General features: G+C 48.4%; 1 protein-coding gene across 1 annotated transcript in view; it reads right to left on the bottom strand.

The window, feature by feature from the left end:
* Positions 1 to 17,701, bottom strand: part of LOC134943245 (gamma-crystallin M1-2-like) — a 65,600-nt gene that overhangs the window by 34,358 nt on the left and 13,541 nt on the right. Inside the window, exon 2 of the mRNA XM_063932194.1 lies at positions 10,796 to 10,888. Coding sequence (XP_063788264.1) covers positions 10,796 to 10,888 — 93 coding nt within the window. The remainder of the gene's footprint in view (positions 1 to 10,795; positions 10,889 to 17,701) is intronic.

Here is a 17,701-nt window from a genome sequence, read left to right as displayed (position 1 = left end):
CTTAGAGGTCTATTTACGCCTTGGATGGAGATAACGTGAACGGAGATATTGGGGCAGATGTATTAACCTGGAGAAGTCATAAGGAAGTGATAAACCAGTGATATGTGCAAGGTGATAAAGGCATCAGCCAATCAGATTCTAACTGTTAATTTACATATTGGAGCTGATTGGCTGGTAACTTTATCACCATGCACATATCACTGGTTTATCACTTCTATATGCCTTCTCCAGGTTAATACATCTGCCCCAAAGTGCCAGCCAATCAGCTGCTAACTGTCATTTTTCAAACCCAACCTGTGACATGGCGGTTAGACACTAATTGGCTGGTACTTTACCTCCGTCCACTTTATCTCCGTCCAAGGCTTCATAAATAGACCCTTTAGTGCTGAGAGGATGGATTGTGAGACTGAAGTTGATGGGTTGGAGAAGAGAGAATGGTGAGAGGTGATACTGAAGTTAATGAACAGTCAAACATGTAATACTCTACAAAGCACCAAAAAATAAAAAATAAAAAATACAAATACAAACTTATCATGTGCAATGCTTGGTAGGAGTGGGGGCTCTTTAAAGGCTGCACACAAGGTAAAGACCTAAGCTTCATCTCATCCTTTTTCTGAAGTACGTGTAATGTAAAAGTCTTACAGTTGCAGTGTTGACAGTGCATTGCCCCCTGTATTCCATAGCTGGTATTGCAGGGTATCCTCACAGCGTTAGGGTGGGTACACATTCTACTCTCACCTCTGCGGGTTCTGGGGTCCATCCGTTGCCGGTGCGGTTGCTCGCGGTGCTGTGCGGCCGTGTGGGGACGCGGCGTGGTCAGTGGCACAGGTGATGCAGGATCTGGGAGCTGGGAGTGCGGGGACCAAATGGCCAAAGGCACCGCTGTGTGTCTGCAGTATAGGAGGCGGCCATGTTGGAGACCAAATGAGCACTAAGAGCACTTGTGAAACAAACACCTGTGGGTAAGTGTTAGCCAATCCTGTGCTTGTGCTGCCTTTAAGTAGGCTGGGATTATGTGACTCTGAGCCAGTACTTTGTTGTATCTACTCTATGCCCTAGCTCTGTGCTCTCTCCGTGCATTCCCGTGTGATTCCCGTGGTCCAGATATCGCCTCCACTCCCAGAGGTCTGCCTGCAGCCTTTACTGCTAAAGATCCACCAGCTCCCTGCTGTGCTGTCAGTCAATCACTCTCCCAGTGGCAAACAAGTGGATTTCCAGAGTCTTGTGAGAGGTTAACCTGTCTGCCTGCTTCAATCACACAGACTTTGGAGGATTCTACTAACATCAGATGTTCGTTTGTTCTGCTCTAAACTTAACCCATTCATCACCATTGTCGTCTGCTGTAGTTTCACAGTGCTGTGTTATCTTCAGAACTCGCAAGTAACTCATTTCAGTATTGTATTTTCTTTGTTGCTGCAATCAAGGACAATTCTTCACAGCCTCCCAGTTTAATCTCTAAGCTTCAGTACAAGTCTCTACAGTTACTCATTTATGTCTGCATTATCCAGTTAAACACTCTTTACAGTCTGGCATCAAATATTGTTTCTTTTGGACAATTCATCATTCATTCACAAGCCTGTTTAAAACTCAGTTCTATGAACATTTCCTCAATGTATCTTTAAGACTGTTCCTGCTTATCATTCTACCACTCTAAGCAATACGTCAGTTTATATATGGTGATTAATAATTTGTCATTTAACCCCTTACTGGAATTGTTGCCTTTAATAAATATATGAAACGGAACTTTCTTCGTCCTCCCTGCTTTCATCATACCCCAGCACCTACACCTTTGGTTGGTCCAAGGTTAACGGATTCACAAAAACACTCGGCCCTGACAGTAAGCACTGGCCACATGGATCTGTCGGGTGACCAATTCGCAGGAGGCGGTGCTACGACAAACATCCTTTCCCGTCTGGAAAATCAGGAGTCTATACAGACACAAATAGTTCAGTTTATGCAAACTATGGCAGATCGTTTGGAGGTTCTTCATACGGCTATAAAGACATCTCAAGTCCAAGTTCCAACTCCGGTCGTTTCGGCTACCACAACGGTTTCTCCTGTGATGTTGCCTATGTCCCGTTTGCAGTTACCCTCTCCAAGTAAGTTTGATGGGACCCCAAAGCTTTGCAGAGGATTTCTGAACCAATGCGAGATCCAGTTCGAACTGTTGTCCGCTAGTTTTCCATCAGCCCGTTCTAAGGTCGCATATATTATTGCCCTCCTGTCCGGTCAGGCCTTGGAGTGGGCGTCGCCACTGTGGGAGAGGGGAGATCCTATTCTCTCTAATTACAAAGAGTTCATATCATCCTTCCGGAAAATCTTTGATGAACCAGGCAGAACCACCTCAGCATCTTTGGAGATTCTCTGTCTACGTCAAGGTTTACGTCCTGTCAGTCAATATATTATTCAGTTTCGCACGTTGTCTTCAGAGTTAAACTGGAATGAGGAGGCCCTGATCGCGGCGTTTTGGAATGGACTTTCAGAAAAAATCAAGGATGATTTAACCATTCGGGATGTGCCAACTAACCTGGATGAATTGATTTCTATCTGTAATAAACTCGACTTACGCTACAGAGAGCGATGTTTAGAGAAATCCAAGGCAGAGCGACCTAGTCCGCGCTATCATCCTAGACCTCGACAAGATTCTTCATCTCAGTCTCCTGTAACGACAGAAGAACCTATGCAGATCGGGCGCTCTCGCCTCACAGAGGAGGAACAAATTCGTTGTCGACAGGGTAACCTCTGCATGTACTGCGGGTCCTCCGAACATTTAGTTAAGTCTTGCAAACTCCGTCCGGGAAACTCTCGCTCCTAGCTTATTCAAGAGAGGTTAAGCTAGGAGTTACTTTGGAATCACGTTCTGGGAAAGAGCCGACGTTGCCTATTCGTTTAGAAGTTCCAAGTTCTACAGTTAAAGTTTCAGCTCTCCTAGATTCCGGAGCAGCCGAGAACTTCATCACCTCAGCCTTTGTCATACGATCTAAAGTTCAAACCATGCCTCTGGGAGCAGCAGTTGCTGTTACAGCAGTGGATGGAAGTCGAATTCCAGACGGCATAATTACTCATCGAACCGTATGTCTCAAGATGAAAGTAGGTGTGCTCCATTCCGAATATATTTCCTTCTTCGTGATTCCCAAAGCCTCTCATGATGTGATACTTGGATTACCTTGGCTACAGAAACATAATCCACAATTTAATTGGCAAACCATGGAAATTCTTTCGTGGGGTGAATCCTGTACCAAGGACTGTTTAGCTTCAATTATATACCCCTCCGGTCAGTTAGTCTTCCCGAGTTACCCTCAGTCTATCAATCTTTTGTGGATGTCTTCAGTAAACAAGCGGCAGACTCCTTACCCCCTCATCGTGAATGGGACTGCCCAATCGTTTTGGTACCGGGCAAAACACCTCCTAGGGGGCGAATTTATCCGCTATCCATCCCAGAGACTCAAGCTATGTCTGATTATATACAAGAGAATTTAACCAAAGGATTTATCAGACCATCTTCTTCACCTGCAGGAGCCGGATTCTTCTTCGTTAAGAAGAAAGATGGTGGGTTACGACCATGCATAGATTACCGTGGACTTAATGAGATCACTGTGAAAAACAAGTACCCATAACCGTTAATTCCAGAATTATTTGACCGGGTAAAGGGAGCTACTGTGTTTACAAAATTAGATCTTCGTGGGGCCTACAATTTAATCCGCATCCGTGCAGGGGCCGAATGGAAGACTGCCTTTAATACCCGGGATGGGCATTACGAATACCTTGTAATGCCTTTTGGTCTTTGTAATGCGCCTGCAGTTTTCCAAAGCTATGTTAGTTAACTTTTTCGTGATCTTCTCTACAAGTGTTTAGTAGTGTACTTGGATGATATCTTAATATTCTCCAAGGATCTGAAGTCTCACCGTCACCAAGATAAAGAGGTACTGACACGTCTGAGGAAAAATCGACTATATTGTAAGTTGGAGAAGTGTACTTTTGAAGTATCTTCCATACCGTTCCTTGGTTACATCATTTCTGGATCAGAGCTATGCATGGATCCCGGTAAGGTACAAGCTATCTGAGACTGGTCCACTCCTACGACTCTCAAGGGGATTCAGCGATTCCTTGGCTTTGCTAATTTCTATGAGAGATTCATTAAGAATTACTCTACGTTGGCCGCTCCCATCACAGCCCTAACTCGCAAGGGAGCAAATCCTACGAACTGGTCTTCTGAAGCAATCAAACCTTCTCTGATTTAAAACAAGCCTTTGTGTCAGCTCCCATTCTTCGACAGCCAGATTTGAACCGTCCCTTTCTACTGGAGGTGGACGCATCTATGGAAGCAGTGGGAGCTGTGTTGTCACAAGTCTTTGAAGATAAAAAAGTCCATCCCTGCGGATATTTCTTCCGTAAGTTCCTACCGGCCGAACGTAATTATGCAATTGGGGAGCAGGAATTACTTGCCATCAAGTTGGCATTTGAGGAGTGGAGATACCTTCTAGAGGGAGCACAACACCCCATTACAATATATACTGATCATAAGAATCTTCTATATCTGCAGTCGGCTCAGTGTTTGAATCCACGACAAGCTTGATGGGCTCTTTTCTTCACACGATTTGATTTTAAGCTCACCTATCGTCCAGGGTCTCAGAACAAAAAGGCAGATGCCCTTTCTCGGTCCTTCAATTCTTCTGAATTAAATGATGCTACCACGAATCAAGCCATTGTGAGTCCTACGTCCTTTTTAATGACTCGAACTTCTCCGGTCCCGGTTCCTCCGCCTGGCAAAACCTTTGTCGCCACAAATCTTCGAAAACGACTGCTTACTTGGGCTCACTCTTCATCCTTCATGGGTCATCCTGGGGTTCTAAAGACTCTCAAATTTATTCAACAGTCTTACTGGTGGCCACGTCTTAAAGCCGATGTTCAAGAGTTTATAGCAGCATGTCCTAAATGTGCCCAACATAAGAGTCCAAGGGGTTCTCCGCCAGGTTTGTTACATCCATTATCTATACCCAAACAACCGTGGACTCATATCTCAATGGATTTCGTGACCGATTTACCTCCATCAAAAGGGCGGAATACCATTTGGGTGATAGTGGATCGATTTTCGAAAATGGCGCATTTCATTCCATTAATTGGATTACCATCAGCCCCTTCACTAGCCAGATTGTTCATTTCTGAGATCTTCAAGTTGCATGGCCTTCCTCGAGAGATCATCGCTGATCGGGGAACACAGTTTGTAGCCAAGTTTTGGAGGTCGCTTTGTTCATCTTTAAACATTAAGTTGAATTTTTCTTCGGCATATCATCCTCAGACAGATGGATAAACTGAGAGAGTAAATCAAGATCTTGAAACCTTTCTCCAGCTATACATATCGTCCTCACAGGATGATTGGGTTGACTACCTTCCATTGGCAGAATTCGCTCATAATAATCTCTTTCATTCGTCTTCAGAATCTACGCCGTTTTATACTAACTTTGGTTTTCATCCTCATGTGCCAGAGTTCCATCCGTTGCCAGCCCTAGAGGTTCCAGCAGCAGATCAAGAGCTTCAACGTTTGTCTAAAATCTGGAGTTGTGTGCGCAAGTCATTGATCAAATCTTCTGCTCGTTATAAATCTTTAGCAGATAGAAAACGTAAGGCTGTACCAAACTACAAGGTAGGAGACCAAGTTTGGATTTCTACTCGCAATCTTAAGTTCAAAGTTCCTTCTAAGAAGTTTGCTCCCAAGTTTATTGGCCCATTTCCCATTGTAAGGGTACTCAATCCTGTGTCATACAAAGTCAAGTTGCCACCGTCTTTGAAAATTCCTAACGCCTTTCATACATCGTTGTTGAAACCTATGATTCTCAATAAGTTTCGTACTACCCTGTCCAAACCTCCTAAAGTTCACTCTTTGCAGGATGAGGAATTTGAGGTTAAGGAGATTGTGGCCTTTGTCGCTGATATGGACGTCTGCAGTTTTTGGTCGATTGGAAGGGTTATGGTCCGGAGGAGAGGTCCTGGGTTTTTGCCGAAGATGTTCATGCTCCAAGACTGGTACAGCAATTCTATTCCAAGAATCCTGATAAAGCTCAAAGGTGTCCGGAGTCCACCCTTAAAGGGGGGGTACTGTCACTAACCGATCTCTCACCTCTGCGGGTTCTGGGGTCCATCCGTTGCCGGTGCGGTTGCTCGCGTGCTGTGCGGCCGTGTGGGGACGTGGCGTGGTCAGTGGCACAGGTGATGCAGGATCTGGGAGCTGGGTGTGCGGGGACCAAATGGCCAAAGGCACCGCTGTGTGTCTGCATTATGGGAGGCGGCCATGTTGGAGACCAAATGAGCACTAAGAGCACTTGTGAAACACCTGTGGGTAAGTGTTAGCCAATCCCATGCTTGTGCTGCCTTTAAGTAGGCTGGGATTATGTTACTCTGAGCCAGTGCTTTGTTGTATCTACTCTATGCCCTAGCTCTGTGCTCTCTCCGTGCATTCCCGTGTGATTCCCGTGGTCCAGATATCGCCTCCACTCCCAGAGGTCTGCCTGCGGCCTTCACTGCTAAAGATCCACCAGCTCCCTGCTGTGCTGTCAGTCAATCACTCTCCCAGTGGCAAACAAGTGGATTTCCAGAGTCTTGTGAGAAGTTAACCTGTCTGCCTGCTTCAATCACACAGACTTTGGAGGATTCTACTAACATCAGATGTTCGTTTGTTCTGCTCTAAACTTAACCCATTCATCACCATTGTCGTCTGCTGCAGTTTCACAGTGCTGTGTTATCTTCAGAACTCGCAAGTAACTCATTTCAGTATTGTATTTTCTTTGTTGCTGCAATCAAGGACAATTCTTCACAGCCTCTCAGTTTAATCTCTAAGCTTCAGTACAAGTCTCTACAGTTACTCATTTATGTCTGCATTATCCAGTAAAACACTCTTTACAGTCTGGCATCAAATATTGTTTCTTTTGGACAATTCATCATTCATTCACAAGCCTGTTTAAAACTCAGTTCTATGAACATTTCCTCAATGTATCTTTAAGACTGTTCCTGCTTATCATTCTACCACTCTAAGCAATACGTCAGTTTATATATGGTGATTAATAATTTGTCATTTAACCCCTTACTGGAATTGTTGCCTTTAATAAATATATGAAACGGAACTTTCTTCGTCCTCCCTGCTTTCATCATACCCCAGCACCTACACCTTTGGTTGGTCCAGGGTTAACGGATTCACAAAAACACTCGGCCCTGACAGTATGATATCGGCCTGGCTTGTGTCTCCTCTCACTGACAATGTAATGTCACACAATTCAGCCTGACCCATCTGACCCAACTGCTTATTAGGCAAATCTGGGAAATTGGTATGCAACTTTATAACCCAGGTTCAGGCCTCCCTAAGCCTCTAATGAACGATGGAGTGCGCAATGTGCAAACAGTCATTGAAAAACATTTAGATAATGCTTTAATAAGGCTTTAGATAAGTCTTTGGCATCGTCATCATCTTCATCATCATTAGTATATCAGTACTTTGATATCTATGCATAGTACAAACTGCAGCTTTTTATACCTGACACAGACATGTCATTTTAAATGAGTCTCTTTGTGATTACAATGATGGAAGAGACGGCTAAGCTAAAGCAGCATCTACAGCAACAGCCAGAGCCGGTCCTAACCAATATGATGCCCTAGGCAAGATTTTCGTTGGTGCCCCCTAGCACCGCCGCTAGTTCCGCCTGTGACCCTGCACCCCTTTCCTAGCACTATCACCCCTCACCCATAGCATTCCTCATTTTGTTGTTCCTACCCCCTATATTTTAAATAGGAACAGTGCACACATTCGGTGCACAGCCCAAAAAGGGCATTCTCTTGCTGAGAAGGGGAATGGCCACACAATAGCACCCCCAATTCAAATTACGCCTCACAGTAGTACAACTCTATTCACATTTTATCATGCAATAGTGTCCCTTTCTATATGTTATGTCACACAGTAGAGCACCTTATACACATAATGCCACACATTAGTAATTCATTTATACACATAATACCCCTTACAGTAATGTCCCTTTCACATATGCCGCACATTATTAATGCATTTATACACATGACACACATACTGTAATGCCCCTTACACATATAACACACATTATTAATGTCCTCATAAACATAAATGCGCCTTACACATTATGCCAACCTTTATTAATGCCCTTATGCACATAATGCCCCTTACACATATGCTGCATATTATTAATACATTTATATACATCCCTTACACATATAACACACATTATTAATGTCCTCATAAACATAAATGCGCCTTACACATTATGCCAACCTTTATTAATGCCCTTATGCACATAATGCCCCTTACACATATGCTGCATATTATTAATACATTTATATACATCCCTTACACATATGCTGAACACTATTGCACAACTAACCCACCCGCCTGCACCAAGCACTACATGGCCACTAATACTGTGACCTCTGCCTCTGCTTGGATACATCTTGCCTCAATACGCCATGCAGCAGGAGATGCGTGAGTCAGCTGGCAGCTCTGCTATCACCAGGCGCCTTTTTTTTTTAATGAAAATGCGTCTTATTTGCATTACTATGTGACTAGGATGCACAAGCAGCTTCTGCTAATTAAAATGATATGGGGCATGCCTATATTCAGTGTGTGACTGCGGCTGTATCTGCATATGAAATGCTACGTTTCAGTGATGTCTAGAAATACACTGTAACGTAGCATTTCGTATGCAGATATAGCCGCAGTCACACACAGAATATAGGCATGCCCCATATCATTTTAAATCAGCAGAAGCTGCTTGTGCCCCTAGGCATTTGTCTAGTTTGCCTATGCCTAGGGACGGCTCTGGCAACAGCCCTTGGAGACAACAAGACTCGCTGCCAGCAGTTGCTATAGATGTAGACTCACAATTTTGCCCCCATATTTACAGACAACTTTGAAAATCATAAGGATGATACTTCACTCTCACCATTACATAGTTTAGGGCTAAATGGTGGGATTTCTGGTGCCACCTACCAACATTTCTGCCACAAAGCTTCATTCTATAAAGCCAGATGGTGGCAATTGCGGGTTACCACAAGTTTTATGACTGATAGAAGTGACGGGTTCTGTGCAAAGTATGGAGTACTTGCACCTAATTTTGTTTTGTAGTGCAATGACAAAATTCCAGTTTGTGGCACAATATTGGTGAAATTAGATAAAGGGAGGAGATGCTGTATTTTAGAGGCACTGTAGGGGCACCCAGCCATTTACTGCCTGCAAAAACCTTGATATTTACAGAATCTGTAAAATTGTCAGATTTCTAGATGAACTTTGCCCAACGTACAAATCTTCAAACACACAGAGTAACAAATGTAATAAAGGGGTCATTCCGACCCGTTCGCACGCTGCTGTTTGTCGCAGCGGTGTGAACGGGTCGGTTCTGCGCCTGTGCGGTGGCCGCAATGCACACGCGTGATGTTGCCCAGCGACGGCCGTTGCCAGTAAACCACCAGAAGGATGAAGAAAGCGATCGCAAGAAGATTGACAGCAGGAAGGCATTCTGGGGCGGAAACTCACCGTTTTCTGGGAGTGGTGAGTCCAACGCAGGCGTGTCCAGGCGTTTGGAGGGCGGATGTTTGACGTCAATTCCGGGACCTGCATCGCTGGATCGATCGCACAGGGTAAGTAACTGATACCCTGGTCTAGTTCCACACAAAACTTTTTTTTCATAGCAGGGCTGCACTAGCGTTCGCGGCCTTGTTATGCAAAAATATACTCCCCTATAGGCGGCATCTAGTTGATCGCACGGGCTGCAAAAAGTTGCTACGTGCGATCAACTCGGAATGACCCCCAAAGACAGGTCCAATGCCTTTTCCCTCCGATGGTCAAGTCAACCTTTAAATGAGGGTAATCTGAAATGGTTTGGTTGATAGGGCAATCATTGTGTAAAAAATAAAATGATGCATCCTTTGGGTTTATTTTTATGACTCGTTCATTATTTACAAGTTCTTTACCATTAGGGTCAAAAAATGACATCTCTGCATAGTATATTATACAAGTATATTAAGCTACGATGAAGCTCAACTGTAACTGTTTTACTTTCATTGACCTAGTAGAAGTCAGATCTCTCTAGACAGTTCTAGAAAGGGTTTCAGGACAATAGTGGCTTCTGAGCGCATTCAGCTGAGATCAGACTCTGGCATATCATGGGATTTCAGCAGCACATGACACAGCAGCGAACAAGCATTTCTGGTGACAAAGACCTGTAATGGAATATTATCCACAGAACAGCAAAGGCGTCTCACGTGTGACACTGTGTAACCAGCTGCAGTCATCTTTCTGTAGGTGCAACAATCTGCAGTAACTGAGAGTTTGCCAACAAACGTGTTATTATTTTATGGACATCTGAATAAAGCTCTTTGCAATCAGTGTGAATTCCAACTTTTTTTCTAAATTTAACTTACACACAAACACTCAATACCTGATAAAGCCTAATGGGCACAATTACGATCGAGACAACAAAAAATTTAATGAAGTAGTTTCAAAAATACTTTACATGATCCGTTCAACTTTGTGGACTTTTTGTGGTGAGAGCAAAGTTTCAAATGTGCAAAAGTACTACAAATAACAGCAATCCTACGTCTCTTCAATGGTAAGGTACAATCTCAGCAACCAGTACTTTGTGCTGTGGATTCTTAATCTACTTCATCTGGTTTGCGTTAATTAGTGTGAATCAGTCCTGTGAAACGCGTAACAAACTTACATTTATATTGATGTCATACTATGAATCTTTAATAAACTTTATTTCAAAGAATTGGTACTGACTATTGAGTTGAGGCAACCTGCACCAATCATCTGCCTTCCAATCATCATCTCCATCTGCTGATGCGTCCGTCTATGCAAATTAACCGATTTCATCTGAAGAACGACAGATTTGTGTTCATGAGAAATTATGTTTGTATTGTGCCAGTCTTGTGCCACTTTTTCAAATGTATTCAGCAAGCAGCAGAGACTTTGCCACCACATAGAGACTGTGATTGTCCCACTGACAGGGGCGCCAACAGCTGTGCCACACCCAGGTAATCTAAGGGGGCGTGGCCAATGCAGGGAGGTTTGGCCAGCCCACCTCCTTTAAAAATATTTTAAAATAACGTTTCTGTGCGGCCTCGAAGCCGCTGGATGGGAAAGGAGGTGCCGGGTGTGCAGCAGAGGGTGGTAGGGTTGGATGCCAGGGGGGGAGGGGTGGCAAGTGTGATCACTCACTACCCCACAAGTGAAGCAGGGAGTAAGGACACTGCTGCAGCTGCCTCTCCCCCCAGCGTAGCACACAGCGGCTTCATGCCAGTGCTGTCTACATCAGGTGGGGGGGTCAGTGGGACCCGGCCCCTCCAACAGGACTGGGGCCGGGAAAAGAGTACCCACTCTCCCCCACCTCTTGGTGCCACTGCCCATTGATCTTCTACCCGGCAAGACCCCTCCCAGGCGTCATGTTTATCCATTATCTCTGCCAGAAACACATGTCATGTACAACTATATGTAAGAAAACTTGGGCAGAGGGATTATCCTTCCATCTACCTCTCCAGCTGGTGCTGTATTCTCTTTTGTAAAAAAAAAAAAAAAAAGATGGTGGCTTGCATCCTTGCACAGACTAAAATTTTTTATTGTAAACTGTCAAATTGTACTTTTGAGGTCACAACTATTCCTTTCTATGACTACATAAATTCAGGTTCAGGATTGGAGATAGACTCCTAAATTGGCTACAACTTACAACCCTGAAAGGAGTTCAGCAGTAATTAGGATTTGCCCAGAGCCGGCCCTAGCCAATTTGATGCCCTAGGCAAAATTTTGTCTGGTGCCCCCTAGCTCCGCCGCTAGTTCTGCATCTGTACCTGCAACGCTCAGGTAGTGGGGCCCACCGGGGGTTACCCTGTGGGCCAGTTCAACTCTGCACAATGCCACACAGTAATGACCATAATACATATAATTCCACACAGTAAAGGAACCTTACACATATGCCCCACATTAGTAATGCCCATAATACACATAATGCCACACAGTAATGCACCTTACACATATGCCCCACATTAGTAATGCCCATAATACACATATACTGCCACAGATACTGCCACACTTGCTGGTTATACAAAAAGATCAGTATCAAACATGTAGAAACTGTCCATTCTCTTCACTATTCAGTGTGTTTGCTGGTGTCTGTTACTGCATGCACTTTACTTTATACTGTGGGAGCTAAATGCTCTGCCCTCCAGTCTGATGTGTCCAAAAGTCACACTGCACTGATGTTTCATATAGAAATAGCACAACGCAACTTACTGACCACGTTACAGTGCTAGATGGCTGGGGAATTTTACGGTATGGACTGACTAGGAAATAAAGTGTGGGGAGAACACTGCCCATGTTATGTCCCTGCAGACACCTGGGGTTTGCACAGGGATAAGGGACACACACAGGATGGCAGGGTCCCCCTCCCCCATGTGCACAAGCAGTGTAGGTGATGTCAGGTTTCTGTGAAGCAGTCTTCCAAAATACACATGTGTTATCATAAGAAGCCATCCAGTAATAACCTTATATAGTCAGTAAAAATGTCACAGGTCCAGGAATTGCATTTACTGGGCTTCTGCTGTCTGTCTGAGGTCTCACAAGTCAGGGGCATTCAAGCATGTCGGAGGAAGTTTAAGGCACAGTGTGCATTTTTTTTGACAAATGTAAACAGCAGTGTATACAAGTACTGATTGAATACATTTGGAAAGTAACCAGTGGCGGATCCAGGGGGGGGGGCACTCGGGCCCGTGCCCCCCCTGTCGTTTGTGCCTCCGTCCCCCGTCATCATCCCATCCCCCCGGCGCCGCACAGGGAGATGACGGGCGCCCGCTGAGATAGTTACCAGCGGGCGCCCGTCTCCCTGCACAGCGGTAGCCGGAGGCCGGAGCTCAGTACTGAGCTCCGGCTTCCGGCGCTGTCACTGTGCGGCGTGCGCTATGGGAGAGACGTCAGTCATGACGTCTCTCTCATAGTGCTGAGGAGAGGACTGCAGCGGAGATCTGGAAGCGGGAACGGGTCCTGGTAAGTATGTGTTTTGTCTTTTTCGGTGCAGCGGGGGCATCTACTGGGGGCAAACTACGGGGGGGGGGGCATTATTACTGGGGGCATCAACAAGGGGCATTACTACTGGGGGGGGGCATTACTACTGGGGGCATCAACAAGGGACATTACTACTGGGTGGGGGGGGGCATTACTACTGGGGGCATTATTACTGGGGGAGCATCTACTGGGGGCATTACTACTGGGGGCATCAACAAGGGGCATTACTACTGGGTGGGGGGCATTACTGCTGGGGGCATTATTACTGGGGGAGCATCTACTGGGGGCATTACTACTGGGGGGCATTACTACTGGGGGCATCAACAAGGGACATTACTACTGGGTGGGGGGGCATTACTACTGGGGGCATTATTACTGGGGGAGCATCTACTGGGGGCATTACTACTGGGGGCATCAACAAGGGGCATTACTACTGGGGGGGGGGGCATTACTACTGGAGGGCATCAACAAGGGACATTACTAGTGTGTGTGGGGGGGAATTCTTACTGGGGGAGCATCTACTGGGGGCATTACTACTGGGAGCAAACTATTGGGGTCATAACTGCAGGGGCATTACCACTGGGGGCATAGCTACTAGGGCGCCAAATGACTGGGGGCATTACTACAGGCAACATTACTACTGGGGGCAATACGAGCATTGCATAAGGGGCACCACTACTATGGGGTCTATATAAGGGGCACTACCAGTACAGTGGACATTGCATAATGAGCGCTACAACTGTGGGCATTGTATAAGAAGCGCCACCTCACATGCACCGAAGCCGCACGCAAATGTACTTGCCCCTTCCATGGTGCCCCCCCTATCATTTTCTTCTGGATCCGCCCCTGAAAGTAACAGTTAGTTTGCGGACTGTCCCTCTCAGCATGAGATGCTGCAGGGACATGCTTGGATGCCCCTAGACATGCTTGAATGCCCCAGGCAAATGCCTAGCCTGCCTATAGCTAAGGCCGGCTCTGGATTTGCCAATTATTAGCTGAAGGCTGCATAAGCCTGAGGCCATGTAAGAGCCCAGTTTTTTGTGATTGGTTGTTTGTGACTAAGCAGTTGCTAGGCAGATCAGTGTGTTCTTGGGTATTTTTCCTATAGGATTATAGGGCTGTCCATCAAGGGTTTAGGGGTTGGTCTTGGAATAATATATAAGCCGTGGTCATGTGCCTCAGACTTCCTCTTGCCATTTTGGAATGTACTGAGGTGCAGTGTGTGTCAAGTCTGTGTTGCTGTATGTATTACTTTCTGTACTCTGCATTTTTATTGGTACTTGTTATTCCCACTGTACTTGTATTGCACTTGCTATTGCCCCCCCCCCCCTTCTTCCTGCTCTTCCCTCATCCCGGTCGGTGCTTTAGTTTCCCCCCAGCGTTGGGTGATATCACGCCCACGTAGATCTGCTCCCCCCTGCCACCTAGCCGAGGCCGCGGGCCCGCTTACCTCAGCGGATTATCGCCGGCCTCGGGTGCGGGTGGTCCCTGCTGCTGGCGCCCGGCCTGCGCCGCCCGCCGGACTGCTGCCTTTTACAGCTGATGGTGGCCGTTTCCTCCGTCACGGCTGCAGCGTACGGCGGTGGGCGCGGCCGCTGGTACAGGCACACTGGGGACAGGGCTCCGTCCCCGGATACGGGTGCGGCTTCCGCCGCTTGGGGTCAGGGTTTGGGCGACGGGTTTTGCGTTGCCGCTGTCAGCTTGGCTGCTGGACGATATCCCTCTCTTCTCCCTGGGTCTGGATGCTTCGGGCAGGGGGAGGGGGGGGGGGGCGGCTGCCGGGCCGCCCGTGCCTCCTGTAGGGGATCCCAGTGCGCTGCTGTTCTGCGTCAGTCCCCCTGCTGCTGCCTTGCAGACCCCTTTTTGGTCAGGCGTCAGGTGATGCGGCGGGTCAGGATTTGGGTGTATGCCCGGGAGCACTCCCGGTGTCCCAGGTCCTGCTGCCGCCGTCCAGCAGCCTGTGGCTAGGAACGGTTGCGTCCTCCTGCTGGTCAACCCAGTTTACTGCAGGTGGTGTCTGCGCACAGTGCCGTCTCCTCTACGTTTGCCGGGCCGGTTAGCTTACCGCCGGCAGCTCCGGCGGTTTTCCTGCCGACTCCTTCTGTGTCGGCAGCCTGGTCGGGGGTTCCACAGTTTCCCGTTATGAGTTTGGCCGTATCACCTAGCTTGAGCAGTTCTCGGGCCCCATTTTTTCTAATTATTTGCCTGCGTCGTTTCCGCCATCGCAGGGTTCTGTCACATCATGGACCGTCTCTGGGGGTCCGGTGATACCACCCTTTGCTGGGCCTTACGCCGGGGGATTTTCCCACGGGGCCCTTCCACAGACCCCCTATTGGTCACCGCCATTCCAGCACGCCCCTTCCGCATGGCACACGGGTTACGTCGCGCAGGCTCCCTGTCCTCCCACCTTGGGTGCGGCCGTTAGCGCGGCACTCACAGGCCCCGTGACCGGGCCAGTTTCCCCTGCCCAGCTTCCCCGGTTCTCCCCCGTCCTTTACCTCCTGTCTCCCCCCCCGGCTCCCGCCGGGTTTGTTCCTCCCCTGCCCCCTTCTTCTGTTTTCCCCTTTAGGAGTCGGGTCCCCGAAGAGGAGCTGTCCAGCCACGTTGACGCCCGGAGAGGCGGGAGGTCCTTCTGGAGCTGGTGTCTGCGGGTCCGGGGGAGTCAGGCATTCGTTGCGGAAGGACCGGAGGTCGAGGAGGGGTGCGGCTGCAGCGGAAGACGCATCGCCGGGGTCGGTGACGGTGGAGGCGGCTGTTGGTGTTCCAGGTCCTTCAGGAACCGGTGGGCATGCTGTTGTTTTTCTTATTGTTACGGTACTTCTTTAACCTTCTGTAGTGTTCCTCTGGTTCTGCTTGGCGCCCGCGTGTAGTTGGCTAGGCTCCTTGCGCGGCGCGTGGCGTTAGGCGTCTCGGAAAGGCAAGGCGCCGGCGGCTGCTGTTCCCTCAGCCCCCTGCGGTTTGCGGAGAGGGCAGACGGGGGGGGGGCATGGGGGTGACGGCTTTCCGTACTTTCATCTGTGGTTCCGGTTTTGGATTTTACGCTTCTTTTTTTGCGCTCCTTGATCTTCCCCGTGGGGTTAGTGCTCAGGGACCCCGGGCTAGTCCCGCCTTATCCTACATTGGTATTATCTTCATGAGGTTTTCTTTTTATGCTCCATTTCCGAGGCCGTGCGCGGGGTGAGTGTCGGTTTTTTATGGACTCTGCGTTTTGTTTCGGGAATATGGGCCGGGTGCCTCCTTTTTGGCTGACTTATACGTCGGGTCGTGTTTTCCCCTCTTCTCCTGCACCCCTATCCCCGGCGAGTTGTCGGGCCTCGATCAGGTGCCAGTTTTATGCTGACAGGTGGGTGCCCCTGGGTTTTCTGTCTCATGTGCCTTTTTTTTGAGGTATTGGGAGGCATTTCGGTTTGCAGTTATCCTTCTGTAGGTTGCTGGGTCTTTGTTCGGGGTCCTGGGTGTTCCCGTTGCCCTGGTACGGTGCTTGGGCCCTACTGGTTGCCTGGGTTTTTCAGGGGTATTGCGCTGGGCACAATTGCGGGTTGCTGTCGCCTTCCCGCTGACGAGGTACCGTCACTTTTGGGTTTTAGTAACGCCTGCTTGGGGTAACGCGACGTTCGGCTTAAGCGGGTGCAGTCGTTGTTAGCTCCTCCCCTTTTGCGAGCAGGATTTATCCCCATGGGTGGCATAGTTTGCAGGACACCTACGGGCCGCTGCGGGGTATTCCGGGTAGCGTCCCGCAGTTTCCCTTCCCGCGAGATCAGGGATGTTTTGGTGGATTTGGTCTTCTTTCCCATGGTCTTTTTACGGGGAGGTTTTTGGGCCTCCTCCTCCTTGGTCCCTCCGGTCCCCACAGGTTTTGCGACTGTGGCGACATCTGCTTGTCTGCTGGCGGCGCGGTTTCCCATCGCGCTCCCGGAGTCGGACTGGGTTTGCGGATGCTTTATCTCAATTTTGGTTTGATAAGTGCCGTGAGTGGGTCCGGGGGTGGGGACATAGGGTTTCTCATGCCCGTCTTTTGTCGGGCGGATAGTACAGGTGGGTTGGCTACTCGGACTAGGCATGCGTTGGCTCCTCCGTTGTTTGGGGCGTCTGCTGCGTCCTGGTGTTTTTTCAGTAGGTTGGATACAGCGGGTGTGTCCCTGGTAGACGGTTCGGTGGGTTTCGTGTTCGAGCGTTATCTGGGAGGTAGGTCCTAGGCGGCCATGTATCCTGCCTTTGCAGGCATTTCCTTCCGTTCTGGGCTGCGCAGGCTGGGGGACCCCGCCGGGTCTTTCGTCCCTTTTGTGAGGTTGGGCTAGGGTGCGCCCGTGCCTGCGGATACCCGTAGGCCTGCTCCGTGGCAACTTTTGGCGGAGTTGCTGGGTGTGCTGCCTCCTGTCGCCGACTCGGTGTGGAGGTGGCCCCTGTTTGGATTAACCTTTGCTCTGGCTTTCTTCTGGGTTTTGCGGGTAAGCGAGGGGTGGCGAGCAGCAGGCAGTTCGGGATCCCGGGACCTCCTCTGTAACGCGGGTTGCAGGATGGTCGGTTGCTCTGCAGGATGGTGTGATCCACATCGGTTCAAGCGGCTGGGGGTCGCTGGGTGTCCCTGGAGGCCCAGAAGGTGGCCTGGCGCATGAGTATAGCTGGGCCTCC

The sequence above is a fragment of the Pseudophryne corroboree genome, chromosome 7 (assembly GCF_028390025.1).
Source record: "Pseudophryne corroboree isolate aPseCor3 chromosome 7, aPseCor3.hap2, whole genome shotgun sequence".
NCBI classification, from domain to species: domain Eukaryota; kingdom Metazoa; phylum Chordata; class Amphibia; order Anura; family Myobatrachidae; genus Pseudophryne; species Pseudophryne corroboree.
The sequence above is the reverse complement of the archived record's forward strand: the minus strand, read 5'-3'. Positions and strand labels throughout refer to the sequence as shown.